Source organism: Dreissena polymorpha, chromosome 16 (genome assembly GCF_020536995.1).
Source record: "Dreissena polymorpha isolate Duluth1 chromosome 16, UMN_Dpol_1.0, whole genome shotgun sequence".
NCBI lineage: Eukaryota > Metazoa > Mollusca > Bivalvia > Myida > Dreissenidae > Dreissena > Dreissena polymorpha.
In genome coordinates, this window is record NC_068370.1 from 20,710,905 (window position 1) to 20,730,011 (window position 19,107).

At 36.4% G+C, this 19,107-nt stretch overlaps 1 protein-coding gene and 1 long non-coding RNA gene across 5 annotated transcripts in view; both read left to right on the plus strand.

Moving 5' to 3' along the window:
* LOC127861945 (peroxiredoxin-1-like) overlaps nt 1-19,107 on the plus strand; it is a 35,555-nt gene that overhangs the window by 14,094 nt on the left and 2,354 nt on the right. For all 4 annotated transcript variants that reach the window (XM_052400710.1, XM_052400709.1, XM_052400711.1 and 1 more), the window contains 4 exons: nt 3,070-3,233; nt 12,229-12,345; nt 12,899-13,021; nt 18,039-18,169. In XM_052400710.1, coding sequence (XP_052256670.1) covers nt 3,070-3,233; nt 12,229-12,345; nt 12,899-13,021; nt 18,039-18,169 — 535 coding nt within the window. The remainder of the gene's footprint in view (nt 1-3,069; nt 3,234-12,228; nt 12,346-12,898; nt 13,022-18,038; nt 18,170-19,107) is intronic.
* On the plus strand, nt 15,816-17,576 carry LOC127861957 (uncharacterized). The gene is made up of 3 exons (XR_008040378.1): nt 15,816-15,987; nt 17,170-17,296; nt 17,441-17,576. It is a non-coding gene; the product is annotated as an uncharacterized LOC127861957 (long non-coding RNA).

Here is a 19,107-nt window from a genome sequence, read left to right on the forward strand (position 1 = left end):
AACTAGGTCCTCAGATAAATACTTTAAAAAAAGTTGTTACCACCAGCAGGCTACAATTAAGACTGGATCTTGATGAAACTCACCCAGAATGTTTATATGGACATTACCTAGGCAAAGTTTTAATCTTTGTCACATACATCTACATACTAGGTCACCAGGTTAAATCTGATAAAAGCCACATTTATGCCTCAATTTTGTTGAAACTTGGTAAGAATGTTTTTCTTGAAAATTTCAAGCCTGAATTCAAATTTGGGTCACGTGTCAAAAAATGTCATCAGGTCAAATCATGGATAAAATGTGTTCAAGGTATATCGAAACACTATTAAATAGGCAATTTGTCTTTTGCCAAACATGAACCCACCACTTTCACCAGTCAGGTAACTTTTGTATCAATTAACCACATGAAATAAACAGTTCAAGTTAAAGCTTAAAAAACACCTTTACAACAAATCATGTAATAAACTCAACAAATCACTATAAACATTTAATTTTGCTCACACATTTATCAGAACAAATATTTCAAAGCACCAACACAGATTCTCATTGCGTTTGCCGCTGTTTGCTGCAGTGTCAATCAGTGCCAGTGGAAATATTATTTCCAAGTCTGTCCGTTCCCCAATAATCCCAAATAATCACAATTTTACCATTTTAGAGATCAGAATCTGGCCAATATTGATGAAAACTATGTTATAGAATTTCATTAACACAAACGTTTGCCATGTGGTTACACAGAACTTATTGATCTTATTTGTGTATTTGCTAATGATTTGAATGTGTTCATTGCCTTTGTATAATATGACAAGTTAAAAATTAATCAACCACATATTAGCATGAAAACAATAGTTTTAAATGGCTTGTAATAAATTAATTTATACTTGGAAGTCATGAAAATACACTGCTGATATTGTGCAATTTTTGGCAGCATACTTTTGATGTTTTGTGATGAAAAGTGTTGAGATTATTAGAATTAATACAACAATTGTATTTATTTCCTTTCCCGTATTCAAGATGATTGGGACACATTTCATATTGCAAATCATTATAATTTGTCAAAAACAATAGCAGTGTGACATTGTATGAATTGAAATGATTTTTTTTTTACAAAGCCACTGCAGGGAAAGTAGGTATGACAATCCACTTGTCCTGCAATTTAATATTCTCATCAGGCATTTTTTAAATAGAAAAAACATTATTTCTGAAGATAAACAATGGACCTTTTTCTGAACTTTGGCTGTCTTCCAACTTAAGCTAATTTTATTTCACAGAAATAATATCTAAAGGTCTTTTTCACCCTATAAATAATTTAACATGAATTGGTGGAAATCAGCAACATTTACACATTGAGCACATTTAAGCAACCACATTTAACAATTATTATGCCCCCCTTCGAAGAAGAGGGGGTATATTGTTTTGCACATGTCCGTCCGTCCGTCGGTTGGTCGGTCCGTCCACCAAATGGTTTCCGAATGATAACTCAAGAATAATAAGGCCTAGGATCATGAAACTTCATAGGTACATTGATCATGACTGGCAGATGACCCCTATTGATTTTGAGGTCAAGGTCACGGTCAAGGCCACGTTTTGGGGGCATATGTCTCCGACCGTGGAACACTTGTTTTACAGACTGAGAGCCCCTGTACATCTTTGAAAATGTTAAACTAAAGGGCAATTCCTTTTTGTGCAATATTTTGTTTATGTGGCAATTAGGTCCTGTTTTCTATCTGTGTGGCAGGAGTATAAATGTAAACTAGGAAAAGCATGTGCAGGGAAAGACGTTTTAATAACATAACTCGTCTGACCTTGACCTTTTCCTCTCTCATTTGAGCATAGAAGTGGATTTTTATGCCCCCGAAGGAGGGCATATAGTGATCGGACTGTCCGTCCGTCTGTCCGTCATACTTTGTGTTTAGGTTTCGAAAAATGCTCATAACTTCTATGTTTCTTCAGATAGCAATTTCATATTTGGCATGCATGTGTATATGGACAAGGCCTTTCCATACGCACACAAATTTTGACCCCTGTGACCTTGACCTTGAACTTAGGTTCAGCATTTAGGTTTCGAAATTTGCGTTTAGGTTTCGAAAAAGCTCATAACTTCTATGTCCCTTGAGCTATAACCTTCATATTTGGTATGCATGTGTATATGGACAAGGCCTTTCCATATGCACACAAATTTTGACCCCTGTGACCTTGACCTTGAACTTGGAGTCCGCGTTTAGGTTTCAAAATCTGCGTTTAGGTTTTGAAAAAAGCTCATAACTTCTATCAAGCGTTTATAGGGGGCATAAGTCATATGGTCACAGCTCTTGTTTAAGTCTGTTTTTACTTTTAATGGCAAAGTACATCTTCCCTTGATCATTGTTTATATCAAAGGTATATTACAAGGTATTTTATGCAGATTATGTCTTTCCTACATGTATCTTGACTAAAATAACTCCAGCTTTGATTTACTGATCGTGTGCTATCGTTTGAAATCGTCTTCACAGTGTTTGACTTTGTTGTTAAATAATGGTCCTTGGACGTTGTTTTGTCAGCCTGTGAAGGCCTTCCCATCCTTAAGAAACAGTGGACAATACTTACATAATCACATAATCATTATTTGCATTGGTCACGAAAGATAACCTTTATCATTACTTGCATTGTGCTCTCAAGATGACATTTAGATACCATGTTACTGTAACATTTGTATGAAAGATCAGCAAAATCTATACAGCAAGTATGTATAAATGTGATTAGAATTTTTAAGTTATTTTGTCAGCATATAACTCTGTTGCAAGATCATGTATTTTAAAATTTATAAATATATTAGGACCAGATCTTGACAAAGTGATATAAAAATATAATATTTTGGTGTTTGTGTGCGTAAGTTTGTTGGAAACATGTGATAATGTAGGTTTCTTGGAGTTTGTAGCGTAAACGTGGTAAATATGAATGGTTGAAAGCTTTTTCCTGGTGAAGCAGGATGTATATCAAATTCCTATGTTATTTGCATTGAGGATAAAACATTATTGCATTTGGAAAGGTGTGCATCATATTAAATAAATGGGAATATTATGTGTCTATTTGCAGCAGTCGTGCCACACATCAGCCACTATGTCTATCGGTCAGTTACAGCTCACAAAGCCTGCCCCAGAATGGTCTTCCAACGCGGTTGTCAACGGAGAGTTCCAGGAAATCTCCCTGGCGCAGTTCAGAGGCAAATACCTCGTCTTCTTCTTCTATCCTGCTGACTTGTAAGTCACAGCTCATTGTTATTTTTTAATTGACCCTTTATATGAATATGTAAATATGTCGCTTAATTTGCTGTAAAAGTTAGTATTCAGTTTTTAGCCGGATTTTTTTCGAAAAAATCTCGGCTTATAGATTGATGTTGTCGGGCGGGGCGGGGGGGGCGGGGGGGCGGGCGGGCGGGCGGGGTGGCGGCGTGCTCGAAAATGTTAAAGTTGTTATTTCATGGTATAACTTTGGTATGCTTGGACCTAGAGTCTTCAAACTTGACATGAAGGTTGGCCAGGATTAACAGATGACCACTGGTCATTTCAAGGTCATTCATTTGAAGGTCAAGGTCACTGTGACCTTCAATATAAAAAATGTTAAAGTTGTTATAACTTTGGTATGCTTGGACCTAGAGTCTTGAAACTTGACATGAAGGTTGGCCATAACTAGTTAGTAACCACTGGTCATTTCAAGGTCATTCATTTGAAGGTCAAGGTCACTGTGACCTTGAATGTAAAAATGTTAAAGTTCTTATTTCATGGTATAACTTTGGTATGCTTGGACCTAGAGTCTTCAAACTTGACATGAAGGTTGGCCAGGATTAACAGATGACCACTGGTCATTTCAAGGTCATTCATTTGAAGGTGAAGGTCACTGTGACCTTCAATATAAAAATGTTAAAGTTGTTATAACTTTGGTATGCTTGGACCTAGAGTCTTGAAACTTGACATGAAGGTTGGCCAGAACTAGTAAGTAACCACTGGACATTTCAAGGTCATTCATTTGAAGGTCAAGGTCACTGTGACCTTGAATGTAAAAATGTTAAAGTTGTTATAACTTTGGTATGCTTGGACCTAGAGTCTTGAAACTTGACATGAAGGTTGGCCAGAACTAGTAAGTAACCACTGGACATTTCAAGGTCATTCATTTGAAGGTCAAGGTCACTGTGACCTTGAATGTAAAAATGTTAAAGTTCTTATTTCATGTTATAACTTTGGTATGCTTGTACCTAGAGTCTTCAAACTTGAAATAAAGATTGGCCAGTACTAGAAGATGACCACTGGTCATTTCAATGTCATTCATTTGAAGGTCAAGGTCACTGTGACCTTAAATGTTAAAATGTTAAAATTGTTATAACTTTGGTATGCTTGGACATAGAGTCTTCAAACTTGACATGAAGGTTTGCAAGCACACTTAGATGACCACTGGTCATTTCAAGGTCATTCATTCTAAGGTCAAGGTCACTGTGACCTTGAATGTAAAAATGTTAAAGTTCTTATAACTTTGGTAGGTAAAAATGTTAAAGTTCTTATTCCATGTTATAACTTTGGTATGCTTGTACCTAGAGTCTTCAAACTTGACATAAAGGTTGGCCAGTACTAGAAGATCACCACTGCTCATTTCAATGTCATTCATTTGAAGGTCAAGGTCACTGTGACCTTCAATGTTAAAATGTTAAAATTGTTATAACTTTGGTATGCTTGGACCTAGAATCTCAAACTTGACGTAAAGGTTTGCAAGCACACTTAGATGACCACTGGTCATTTCAAGGTCATTCATTTCAATGTCATTCATTTGAAGGTCAAGGTCACTGTGAACTTAAATGTTAAAATGTTAAAATTGTTGTAACTTTGGTATGCTTGGACCTAGAATCTCAAACTTGACGTAAAGGTTTGCAAGCACACTTAGATGACCACTGGTCATTTCAAGGTCATTCATTTGAAGGTCGAGGTCACTGTGACCTTGGATGTAAATATGTTAAAGTTGTTAATACTTTGGTATGCTTAGACCTAGAGTCTTCAAACTTGATATGAAGGTTGGCCAGAACTAGTAGCAATATGTTACTAATTTGCTAATAAAAAAATTGAGATCAAACTTTCCTAATTGTCAATTCAAGTTCATATTTGTGACCTTAAATGTTATTGTTGTTCATGTATATGCATGCATTCAAAACATAACACAAGGTTTGCTCATGCCTTGAAAAGTACTTACATTTCATTTTGACCTTTGAACAATATTTCAGTAATTTAAGTATTGCATTGACAAAAACACGAAAGGTACTTTCCTGTCATTTAAATAAAAAATCCGGCTTCAATGCGGTCATCTCCGACCGCGGAACTCTTGTTGAGTATTATTATGCCCCCCTTTGAAGAAGAGGGGGTATATTGCTTTGAACATGTCGGTCGGTCTGTCGGTCAGTGGGTCGGTCCGTCCACCAGGTGGTTTCCGGATGATAACTCAAGAACGCTTGGGGATAGGATCATGAAACTTCATAGGTACATTGATCATGACTCGCAGATAACCCCTATTGATTTGAAGGTCACTAGGTCAAAGGTCAAGGTCACGGTGACCCGAAATAGTAAAATGGTTTTTGGATGATAACTTAAGAACGCATACGTGGCCAACAGGGCGAACTCTGAACAATATAACTGAAGCAACTGGTCTGTAATCCTAAATCTATAATGATCAGTCCAATTAAACATCATCATTTGAGTAAAATAAAGTGGATCAGTAAAAATATTATCAGAATATGAGATTTTTTGTATATTTTGTATATTAAATATTGTGTTAATGTTTAATTTTGTTGATTAATGTAAATATAAGCAGGACAGGGGAGGTAATACACTATTATATCTTTCTTATATACAGGGAAAACAAATGCAATAAGTATAAATTTCATGTTTAATAAATAGAGGATATTTGTTCATGTCAGTGTGAGATCATTTGTTATTTTTTTCATTGTCCCTTGACATATTGCTTTTATATTTTGCATACTTGTTTACCAACATCACCCCAACCTATATTTCCCCCCCCCCACCTCACCCCCCCCCCAATTTTTTTTAAACATCATCTCATAAATTACCACACCCCATATTATACCCCCCTCTCCCCCCCACCCCCCCTTACCCCCCTCTCCCCCCCACCCCCCCCTTACCCCCCCCACCCCCCCCAATTTTTTTTTTTAAACATCTCATAAATTACCACACCCCACATTATACCCCCCTCTCACTCCCCCTACCCCCCAACCCCCCGCCCCCCCCAAAAAAAAAAAATTTTTTTTTTTTTTTTTAACATTTTATAAATTACCACACCCCACATTATACCCCCCTCTCACTCTCCCCTACGCCCCCTACCCCCCCACCCCCCTGATTTATTTTTTTTAAACATCTAATAAATTACCCCACCCCACATTATACCCCCCTCACTCCCCCTACCCCCCCCCCCCCAGCCCCCCCCCAAATTTTTTATTTTTTAAACATCTAATTAATTACCACACCCCACATTATACTCCCCCTCCTCTCACCCCCCAACCCCCATTTTTTTATATTTTTTTTTAAACATCTAATAAATTACCCCACCCCACATTATACCCCCCTCTCACTCCCTCCTACCCCCCCCCCCCCCAATTTTTTTTTTAAACATCTAATTAATTACCACACCCTATATTATAATCCCTCTCACCCCCCTCCCCCCCTACTCCCTCCCCCCCATTTTTATGCCCCCCTTCGAAGAAGAGGGGGTATATTGCTTTGCTCATGTCGGTCGGTCGGTCTGTCGGTCGGTCCGTCCACCAGGTGGTTGTCAGACGATAACTCAAGAACGCTTGGGCCTAGGATCATGAAACTTCATAGGTACATTGATCATGACTCGCAGATGACCCCTATTGATTTTGAGGTCACTAGGTCAAAGGTCAAGGTCACGGTGACCCGAAATAGTAAAATGGTTTTCGGATGATAACTCAAGAAAGCATACGCCTAGGATCATGAAACTTCATAGGTAGATTGATCATGACTTGCAGATGACTCCAGGTCACAAGGTAAAAGGTCAAGGTCACGGTGACCCGAAATAGTAAAATGATTTTCGGATGATAATTCAAGAACGCTTTTGCCTAGGATCATGACACTTCATAGGTACATTGATCGTGACCCGCAGATGACCCCTATTGATTTTCAGGTCACTAGGTCAAAGGTCAAGGTCACAGTGACAAAAATCGTATTCACACAATGGCTGCCACTACAACGGACAGCCCATATGGGGGGCATGCATGTTTTACAAACAGCCCTTGTTTTTCCTTTTTTATTTTTGAAAGATCGTCTAATAAATTATTGAATATGAACAATTTCCGCATGATGGCTTACGTTATACTGTCAAGAACTTGAATAGTCTAGCGTGCTGTCCTCTGACAGCTCTTGTTAGGTCAAAAGGTCAAAGGTCAAGGTCACAGTGACTCGAAATAGTAAAATGGTTTCCGGATGATAACTCAAGAATGCTTTCGCCTAGGATCATGAAACTTCATAGGTACATTGATCATGACTGGCAGATGACCCCTATTGATTTTCAGGTCACTAGGTCAAAGGTTAAGGTCACAGTGACTCGAAAGAGTACAATGGTTTCCGGATGATATCTTACATTAGGTCAAAGGTCAAGGTCACAGTGACAAAAAACGTATTCACACAATGGCTGCCACTACAACTGACAGCCCATATGGGGGGCATGCATGTTTTACAAACAGCCCTTGTTTTACTTTGTAACCTGCTGTATACATGAAAATACAAATTAATGTGACAAACATGAGACCATTAAAAATTAAAGTGTTGTTCATGAGGTGAATCAATGCATTTTGCATTATTGCTGCTCTTTCTTACATATTGTATAACCAATGTCGGGCCTCTTTTCTGCCTCTGAAGCGAACCCTGACTTAGTGAAAAACAAAGTCGTAAACTTTTCAAAATTGTGAAAAAATGAGATGAGAAGTTCTGAAAATTGTGAAAAACAAATTTTGAACTTGAAAAAAAATGTGAAATTCAGTTTGTTATCAATAAGTATAGTAAAAACATGTTCAATACTTGCATCATATTACTATATTTTTATTTAATGCATTTAAATAATATTTTCATTGACATGGACTCTTTCTTTATTTAAAGAAATAACATTTTGCAATAATCACATACATGCCAGAATTTTTTAGGTCCAAAGCGGGACATTCCATAAAAAATTGTCGGGACATTTGACCAAAAAGCAGGACACCTAAAACGATCTATCATTCCACCTTTACTGTAGACAGTATAGTACTAACAAAAACTCTTGATACTTTTATTCAAGACATAAAACATCTGATATGAAGCATGAAATCTAAAACATAACAATAACAGTTTTATTAAATAAGACAATAGCAAACAACGAAGATAATATTCATCTTTTTAGAGAACAAAATCTGGAATTACAACAACAATACTCATTATATTACTTTCAATGGCAAACATTAACGCAGGGGAGGCTATCCAGTACACTGAAAGTACGGGTTACAGTAAACTTACTTGTCAATTGTCGCGGCTTAATTGGAGTAGGGTCAAACTGTCATGCATAGCACCTCGTTGTTTTAAGCTTAATTGGAGTAGGGTCAAACTGTCACCTCGTAGTTTTTATTACAATTACACCCAATTACACTAGATAGGATGGGTATCACTTATTGGACTGTTTGTTGCGATTTTGGTATATTGCACATTCGGATTATCCCGCTATTTTGGAACTAAACATTGAATGTAAAAGACTCATTAATGACGTAGAAATAATTTTACAAAACAATTGTTTTGTAAACCGTTTCAAACAAAGACAAAAACAAACACATTTTCAACATTTATTTCATTATAATACAACTATCGATAGCAATAAGCAACCACTATCTTGAAGACCACCATGGTGTAAATGCCTGATAAAATCAATAATTAGCCGATAAACAACACTGGTACACACGAGAAGTAGAATCGGATTGTTAATTGGGGGCAATAAAGGGATTAGCGGTGGTAAATGTTAGCGAAACAGAGCTTGAATAGCGAACTTTATTGGGAACCTATAGACCTTACATCGGTTTTTTACGAATGTCGGGACAAATCGTCTCATATCGGGACGCCGTACAAAGGGCCCAAAAGCGGGACTGTCCTGCCGAGATCGGGACTTCTGGCATGTATGAATAATCATCTGAACAACAACTTCTAGACATCTAGACATGTTCTCCATCTTAAATCATAGGCTAGGAATGTCTAACCACTGTCAATACTTTGTATTGCTTATTTAAAACATTAAAACATATTGTGGTAGTGAACACAAATTTTATGGTCTGCACACTTCAAAGAATTTCTTCCCTTCAGTAATTTACAGAATTGTTGAAATTTTGCAAGTCTACAACGAACAAAGTAAGTTAGTTATTAAGATCTGGATCAAGTCCATTTAATAGTTAAAAAAAAACTAAGCTCCTTCAGTGATTCTGCTAGCACAAAAAGATTGTCACCACTATATTTTGCTACTTTAAATATGCTGAAATTGAATTGAAGGCCTTGTGTGTCTATCATGTTGAAACAATTCAGAGTGTACTGGTAGTTAAACTAAACATATTTGTCACCAATATATCTCATTAACTGCATTTTCATGATTAAAACATTATAATTGTTCATTGTTAAAAATTATAACCTGTGTTTGTTGATATAACAACTGTCTGTCTAAAGTTCATGACAATTGAGAAACGGGGCATTATTTTTTATAAAAAATAAATCTGCACCCAAAGCCCTATCCATCCTACCTGATGTTCCGTACCCTAAAATAAGCCTTCATAGTTTGTCACTAAAAATAAAGATGCTTGAATGAAATCTTGGCAAAACATTATGTACACAAATGTTTGATATTTCGGCGTACAGCAACCATTTTTTGTATGTACACTAATGAAAGCGATCAGGATAAAATAATTTTTCATTGTGAAATGACTGTATTTTACAGTTTTGAGCCAAAAGTATGATTTTCACTGGTTAAAATGGCCATTTTTTCATATATTGTAACCTTGTTGGATTTGTGAAATGTCCATGTAAAAATTGTGCAATAGACATCCATGACCAATATCTAAGAAAGAAAGAAAAACCTGAAATATTATTAGTTTGACACTAATTTTCTTCAATCTTTCGACAATATTATTAGTTGGACACTAATTTTTTTTAATCTTTTGGGTCCGCTCAACCACAAGATAATAATAACCTGATATATTGATGGATAAATTTGATTTTACAATCATTAATCTTTAAAGTAATAAAAATGAAATATTAGTCTTTAGATTCAGGAGTTAGACTATTTTGCTATACTTGTTTAAATAACTATATTATGCTTTTTTCTCAAATAAACACATAAAACTGACAGAATGTCTGAAAGGGTTTTATTGTCAGCACTTATCAATTAAGTATTTAAGAAAAAGCTAGATTTTTGAGAGAAAAAAAACACTTATCTGCTGGAAGAGACAAAGCTGAGAAATTTGAAATCCTTTCAAATTAACATTCTTTGTCAGCCGTTATTGTCTGATTTAAAGTACAATTCAATAAAACAAATTTAAAATCTAATCAATTTAGCCATTTTATGAATAAGTGAAAATGTATGTCAGGAAAAATAAATTAAACCACAGTAGTACATATTTGAATACAATCATGCACTTTGGCATGCTTCAAATGTATACAGGGGAAAACTGTAAAGAAAGTTCCACTTTTGAATATAACATCCGGACTAGTATTTTTAATTTTAAAAGTCTCTGATATTATAATTTTTCCATTTTTTCTGCTCACCCCCTCCCCTTTAGAAAAATGTTTTATTGCTTGCACCTATAGGTAGATCAGTCTGTGGGTTAGTAAGAAGATCTGGCTCATTTTGTTTCTGTACATAATCTGACATGCAATCATCATTAGTATGTTGCATGGGAGTAAAGGAAGACATCAAATATTGGTCAAAGGTTAAGGTCATAGGAGTGCTTTAACCTTGGATCATATAAATTAATATACTGGTTAGTCTTGGTCTAATGTAACTCTTTATGACATACCCTTTGGGTCAAAAGTACAGATACGCCAACAGCTAAAAATAGATATCACAGCGGTGACAAAATTGTTACCGCGTTGACATTTTTGTCACTGCGGTAATAAATTTATCACTTCGGTGATATATTTGTAACTGTTGTGATACTTTGTTTGACCCAAACAGTTTGATAAGAGCTAAATCAAACTAACCAATGAAACAACGTCTTGCAAAACGGCAAATCGGCGAATATTTACTGCGAAGTTTTCAAGATGTAAGGAGAGAGTCGTTCAAAACATTCCTACTTTGATCACCAAGTACAATTCTACCGCATGATAAAATAATTTCTTTAGCTCTCTGAACGAATTGCACCGCCATTTTCTTCGAATATAGCATTTACTGCGGGGTCAATATTTCCTTTTTCAAATTATTTTACTTAATAAAATCATTAAAGGACAAAAACATATGAACAAACACATGAATAAGCTCATTAAATATCTTTATTCTTCCGTATTGATTTTATTTAAATTTATTGTTAAATATTTAATTATTTTCTTTAAAAAATCTCTGTTTGTAGAGGCAAAAATGATTGGTTGAAAAATGACCCAAACAAAAAAATGTAACAGCAGGCATAAAAATATACCAACAGTCATAATTTGTGAACGCTGTGAAAAAATTGTAACCGCAGTGATAAATTTATTACCGCAGTGACAAAAATGTTAGCTGTTGGCGTATCTGTACTTTTGATCCAAAGGGTACGTCATAACTCTTTACATCTGTCACAATTGCACTTGTTGATGATTTTGCTACTCCTTAGCGATGCTACAGATATTACAACATCTGTAGCTGTGTTAGTGTTTCTATTAGACAAAATAACCATCGGGCATTAAATCTTAAATTCAGCCATAAAAATATACAATTCACAATAAATAGGCGATGTCCTTTAATATGATTAACTCATAAAATACAACAATTTTCCCTTCTTTGAAAGAGCCACCAAAAAAGCAATTTACCCGCCATTTAAATGTATGATTTTAATATTTATTATAATTTTGCCAATAAATCACTTCATTGCAATTTAAACAAGTGTTTTAAAGTACATTCAGAATTATTTACATGCACTGTACCATTGCACATTTTTGTGCACAGTTGAGTGTAGATTCATGATACCTTGGGCCTGGTTTCTTTCAGCACATTTGTGTGTCCAACAGAGATCATTGCATTCAGCGACCGCGTGGAGGAGTTCAGAGCTATTGGTTGTGAGGTGGTGGCATGCTCCCCTGACAGCCACTTCTCTCACTTGGCATGGTAAGCAATACATGTTTAATTCAAAATAAATTAATTTCTTGTTATTAATTTTATACCCCAGTCATGTATTAAAGGGGGGTATACCCTCCTCCCCAACCTTTTTTCATAGAGGCCATTATGTCCATTTGTTTGTCCTTCTGTGTTGATTTGTCTGCATGTGTGTTTTTGTCATCTTGACAAGTAAAGTAGGTACCAACTTGAAACTTAAAGGCAGATATATCTCTTGTACAGGATTTGCACAAAAAACAAAATTGTCTGGCATAATTATGGTGTTATTTCCCTTTTAAACTTGCTCATGATAAATTGGCTTAATTTCTGGAGCTTCAGGGGGCTAAGCCACCCATGGCCCCCAGCCAGGGCTTTGCCCTGTACCGCCCCCTTGACCCCCAGCACAATTTTCCGGTTTTTAGACATTTTCAGCTTTCACCCATGTTGAACATGTGCACTGCAATCAGCAATAGGTGACAAAAGAACCTTTTTGTTGTCCATATTACACTTTTGCTTGAAAATTTTGGCTTGGCACTCATGGAGACATGTCTGTGTGTCATTTCAGGGTGAACACACCCAGGAAGCAGGGAGGGCTGGGCAGCATGAACATCCCTATCCTGTCTGACAAGACCTATGACATTGCCAAGGCTTACGGTGTCTTCAAGGCTGATGACGGCCTGGCTTTCAGGTATATTGATACCCATTCCATGTTATGATCAAGAGGATTCTCTAATATGCTGATTTCAAAACGCTTGTTTACCCATTCCATGTATTAATGAATATGATTTCTTAACAAATTTTACCCATGAATAAATGTGAGTTCATAACACTAATTTACCCATTCCTTGTATTAATTAATGTGATTTCATAACACTTATCTACCCATTCCATGAATTAATGAATGGGATTTTATAACACCCCTTTGCCCTTTCTATATATTTATAAATGTTACACCCCTGTATCAATTCCATGTACCTGTATAAATGAATGTGATTTTCAAATGTTTCTTTGTCTATTCAATTTATTAAAGAACGTCATTTTCTAACCCTCCTTCACCCTTTTCATTTAGTCACAAAAGTGAATTTTATAGATGATCAATGCTCCTTTCATGTAATGATCAGGGTGATTTTCTTCACAATTCCATACCTAATTCAATGTTAATCCATATACTTTTCTGAAGACTTGCAGTATGCAGTATTTTTAATAGAACAATATGTGAAAATTTCTCAACAACTTATCTATTTAACTTCTTATTGAAATTGATGTTTGTCTTATTTACTGAGTCTAATGATTTAAAATGTCATACATTGTATAATTTTCTGCAAATTTCTAGTTTAATTGTACTATTGCTGTTATGCTATGGCATACTTAATATTCAAGATTGCAATGTCCATGCCAAGACATTTTTTGAAAAAAAAATTATGAGCTATTGTCATCAATTTGGCATCTGCGTCGCTGCCGGTTAAGTTTTGCGTTTAGGTCCACTTATCTCATAAAGTATCAATGCTTTTGCATTCAAACTTGGTACACTTACTTACTATCATGAGGGGACTGGGCAGGCAAAGTTAGATAACTCTGGCGTGCATTTTGACAGAATTATGTGCCCTTTTATACTTAGAAAATTGAGAATTTTGGTTAAGTTTTGTGTTAAGGTCCATTTTATTCCTTAAGTATCAAAGCTATCGCTTTCATACTTGCAACACTTACTATCATAAGGGGACTGTGCAGGCAAAGTTATAGTTTTGTGTTTAGGTCCACTTTATTATGCCCCCCTTCGAAGAAGAGGGGGTATATTGCTTTGCACATGTCGGTCGGTCGGTCGGTCCGTCCGTCCACCAGGTGGTTTCCGGATGATAACTCAAGGACGCTTAGGCCTAGGATCATGAAACTTCATAGGTAGATAGATCACGACTCGCAGATGACCCCTTTTGATTTTGAGGTCACTAGGTCAAAGGTCAAGGTCATGGTGACCCGAAATAGTAAAATGGTTTCCGGATGATAACTCAAGAACAGATATGCCCAGGATCATGAAACTTCATAGGTAGATTGATCATGACTTGCAGATGACCCCTATTGATTTTGAGGTCACTAGGTCAAAGGTCAAGGTCATGGTGACCCGAAATAGTAAAATGGTTTCCGGATGATAACTCAAGAACACATATGCCTAGGATCATGAAACTTCATGGGTAGAATGATCATGACTCGCAAATGACCCCTATTGATTTTGAGGTCACTAGGTCAAAGGTCAAGGTCACGGTGACCCGAAATAGTTAAATGGTTTCCGGATGATAACTCAAGAATGCTTATGCCTAGGATCATGAAACTTCATAGGTACATTGATCATGACTCGCAGATGACCCATATTGATTTTCAGGTCACTAGGTCAAAGGTCAAGGTCACGGTGACCCGAAACAGTAAAATTGTTTCCGGATGATAACTCAAGAACGCTTTTGCCTAGGATCATGACACTTCATAGGTACATTGATCATGACCCTCAGATGACCCATATTGATTTCCAGGTCACTAGGTTAAAGGTCAAGGTCACAGTGACAAAAAACGTATTCACACAATGGCTGCCACTACAACGGACAGCCCATATGGGGGGCATGCATGTTTTACAAACAGCCCTTGTTCCTAAAGTATCAAAGCTATTGCTTTCATACTTGCAACACTTACTTACTATCATAAGGGGACTGTGCAGGCAAAGTTATGTAACTCTGACTGGCATTTTGACGGATTTATGGGCCCTTTATACTTAGAAAATTGAAAATTTGGTTAGGTTTTGTGTTTTGGTCCACTTTACCCCTAAAGTATCATAGCTTTTGCTTTCAGACTTGGAACACTCGCAAAATATCATAAGTAAAGGACAAGTTGCATAACTCTGGTTGTCATTTTTACGAAATTATGGCCCTTTTTTGACTTAGTAACTTTGAATATATGGTTAAATTTTGTGTTAAGATCCACTTTACTTCTAAAGTATCAAGGCTATTGCTTTCAAACTTCAAATACTTTCATGCTATCATGAGGGTACTGTACCTGTCAAGTTGAATTTTACCTTGACCTTTGAATGACCTTGACTCTCAAGGTCAAATTATAAAATTTTGCTAAAATTGCCATAACTTCTTTATTTATGATTAGATTTGATTGATACTCTGACAATACAACTCTTACCTGACATACCACAATAGACTCCACCCAAACCATCCCCCACGCCCCTCCCCCCCCCCCAAAAAAGTTTTTTTATAAAGATCTTATAAATGACCACCCACCACACCCTAACACTAAACCCCCCCCCCTCCCAAATTTTTTTTTTTAACATGGTTAAAAAACACAAATATTTATTTTTATTATTTTATTTGTGAAATACCGTCCAGCCATCCCACTCAAGAATCCCCCCCCCCACGAAATTTTTTATATATTTTTATGTCCCCCACTTTTGTAGTGGGGGACATAATGTTTTTGCCCTGTCTGTTGGTCTGTCTGTTGGTCTGTCTGTTGGTCTGTCCGTTGGTCTGTCTGTTTGCACCAACTTTAACATTTTGCAATAACTTTTGCTATATTGAAGATAGCAACTTCATATTTGGCATGCATGTGTATCTCATGAAGCTGCACATTTTGAGTGGTAAAAGGTCAAGGTCAAGGTCATCCTTCAAGGTCAAAGGTCAAATATATGTGGCCAAAATCGCTCATTTTATGAATACTTTTGCAATATTGAAGATAGCAACTTGATATTTGGCATGCATGTGTATCTCATGGAGCTGCACATTTTGAGTGGCGAAAGGTCAAGGTCAAGGTCATCCTTCAAGGTCAGAGGTCAAATATATGTGGCCCAAATCGCTTATTTTATAAATACTTTTGCAAAATTGAAGATAGCAACTTGATATTTGGCATGCATGTGCATCTCATGGAGCTGCACATTTTGAGTGGTGAAAGGTCAAGGTCATCCTTCAAGGTCAGAGGTCAAATATATGTGGCCCAAATCGCTTATTTTATGAATACTTTTGCAATATTGAAGATAGCAACTTGATATTTGGCATGCATGTGTATCTCATGGAGCTGCACATTTTGAGTGGTGAAAGGTCAAGGTCATCCTTCACAAGGTCAAGGTCATCCTACAAGGTCAAACATCATATAGGGGGACATTGTGTTTCACAAACACATCTTGTTTTTTTTGCATTTTTGGAAGATAATGTAATAAATGACCACACCCCCACACTATACACCCCTCTCCACTCCACCCCTCCCTCCTTTGTGATTGAAATTGAGATAGGTCACTTCACCTTTAAAAAGAAAAATAGATGAGCGGTCTGCTCTTGTATACTCTTTATTACTGTTGTTCAATTTTTGAAAGCTGCTCACTCTCCAGCTATAACAGTTAGAAAGTGATAAGCATATATTTCATATTAATATTCCCTTTATATCTTGACTTTGCTTGCTACAAATTTTCTTAGCAGGAGCTGTAATTTTTTATGTCCCCCACTATAGTAGTGGGGGACATATTGTTTTTGCCCTGTCTGTTGGTTGGTTAGTCTGTTGGTTGGTTGGTTGGTCTGTTGGTTGGTTTACGCCAACATTAACATTTTGCAATAACTTTTGCTATATTGAAGATAGCAACTTCATATATGGCATGCATGTGTATCTCATGAAGCTGCACATTTTGAGTGGTGAAAGGTCAAGGTCATCCTTCAAGGTTAGAGGTCAAATATATGTGGCCAAAATCGCTCATTTTATTAATACTTTTGCAATATTGAAGATAGCAACTTGATATTTGGCATGCATGTGTATCTCATGGAGCTGCACATTTTGAGTGGTGAAAGGTCAAGGTCTTTCTTCAAGGTCAGAGGTCAAATATATGTGGCCAAAATCGCTCATTTTATGAATACTTTTGCAATATTGAAGATAGCAACTTGATATTTGGCATGCATGTGTATCTCATGGAGCTGCACATTTTGAGTGGTGAAAGGTCAAGGTCTTTCTTCAAGGTCAGAGGTCAAATATATGTGGCCCGAATCGCTTATTTTATGAATACTTTTGCAATATTGAAGAAAGCAACTTGATATTTGGCATGCATGTATCTCATGGAGCTGCACATTTTGAGTGGTGAAAGGTCAAGGTCATCCTTCAAGGTCAGAGGTCAAATATATGTGGCCCAAATCGCTTATTTTATGAATACTTTTGCAATATTGAAGATAGCAACTTGATATTTGGCATGCATGTGTATCTCATGGAGCTGCATATTTTGAGTGGTGAAAGGTCAAGGTCATCCTTCAAGGTCAAATATATGGGTCAAAATTGCTCATGTAATGTCACTTCTGCAATATTGAAGCTAGCAATTTTATATTTGAAATGCGTGTGTATCTCAAGGAGCTGCACATTTTGAGTGGTCAAGGTCATCCTTCAAGATCAAATGTCATATAGGGGGACATTGTGTTTCACAAACACATCTTGTTGATCCTGCTTAGAAATTTAGTTGCAAGTAAAGTCAAGGTATTGAGCAAATATAAATACGAAAAAACGCTAAGCACTTTCTTGCTGATAATGCTAGAAAGTGAGCAGCAATGAAGTAATAAAGGGTATAAAATGACCAAATATACCTGTCTTGGCATGGACATCGCCATCTTGAGTATCATGTGATTACCCCCTCTGCATGGTTTTGATATTAATGTGTTTTTCTTCCTTTGACTGTGATATTTGTGTGCTGACAGAGGCCTGTTTATCATTGATGACAAGAGCAACCTACGCCAGATCACCATCAACGACCTACCTGTGGGACGCAGTGTGGATGAGACCCTGCGACTTGTCAAGGCCTTCCAGTTCACAGATAAACATGGAGAAGGTACAAGCGGACATATGTTCACAGGAACTTTGCTTGTTTTTACAAGGGTTTGCCAGGATTTTATAGGAAAGAATTATACTATTAATAAAAATTTATTAGAAATACTTTTTGTCCATCTGTCAGTCTGTATGAAAAATTTTCAGTTCTATATCTTCAATACTGTTTGACTCATTTTACTGGGGGACATATTGTTTTTGCCCTGTCTGTTTGTTGGTTTGCGTCAAACTTGAACATTGGCCATAACTTTTGCAATATTGAAGATAGCAACTTGATATTTGGCATGCATGTATATCTCATGGAGCTGCACATTTTGAGTTGTGAAAGGTCAAGGTTATCCTTCAAGGTCAAATATACGTGGTTGACAGTGTTTAACAATTTTCAAGGTCAAAGGTCAAATATATGGGGGGACATAGTGTTTCACAAACACATCTTGTTTAAATATGGCTTACACTAACTTATAGGGCTAAAGCTCAGAAACTAAATAAAATATCAACAGGAAACTGCATGGGTATATAGATGTAAATATGAAGAAATGCCAAGCACAAGAACCATAGTCTCCAGATTCTTAAATAAGAGTTATTGCCCTTTGTTGTTTTGTACGGTGAAACTTTTCAGGGCTATAAATCAAATACTATACAAAATTTAAATGAAACTTCATGGGTGTAAAGATATCAATGAGGAGCATTGCAATGCAGAAAAAGAATAACCATAGACTTTGTTATTTTACAGATACTGCCCTATTTATCCATCTTCACCCATCACTAAACAAAAAAAAGTTTGCAAGGGATATCAATTCAACAAATTTGCTTGTTTCCACTAGTTCTGTTGATTAAGTTGTATCCCATTTTTCAGTCGTATATTTCCACTAGTTCTGTTGGGTATTTGGAATCCAATCTTTCAGGCATATATTTCCACTAGTTCTGTTTGTTTTGTCATAT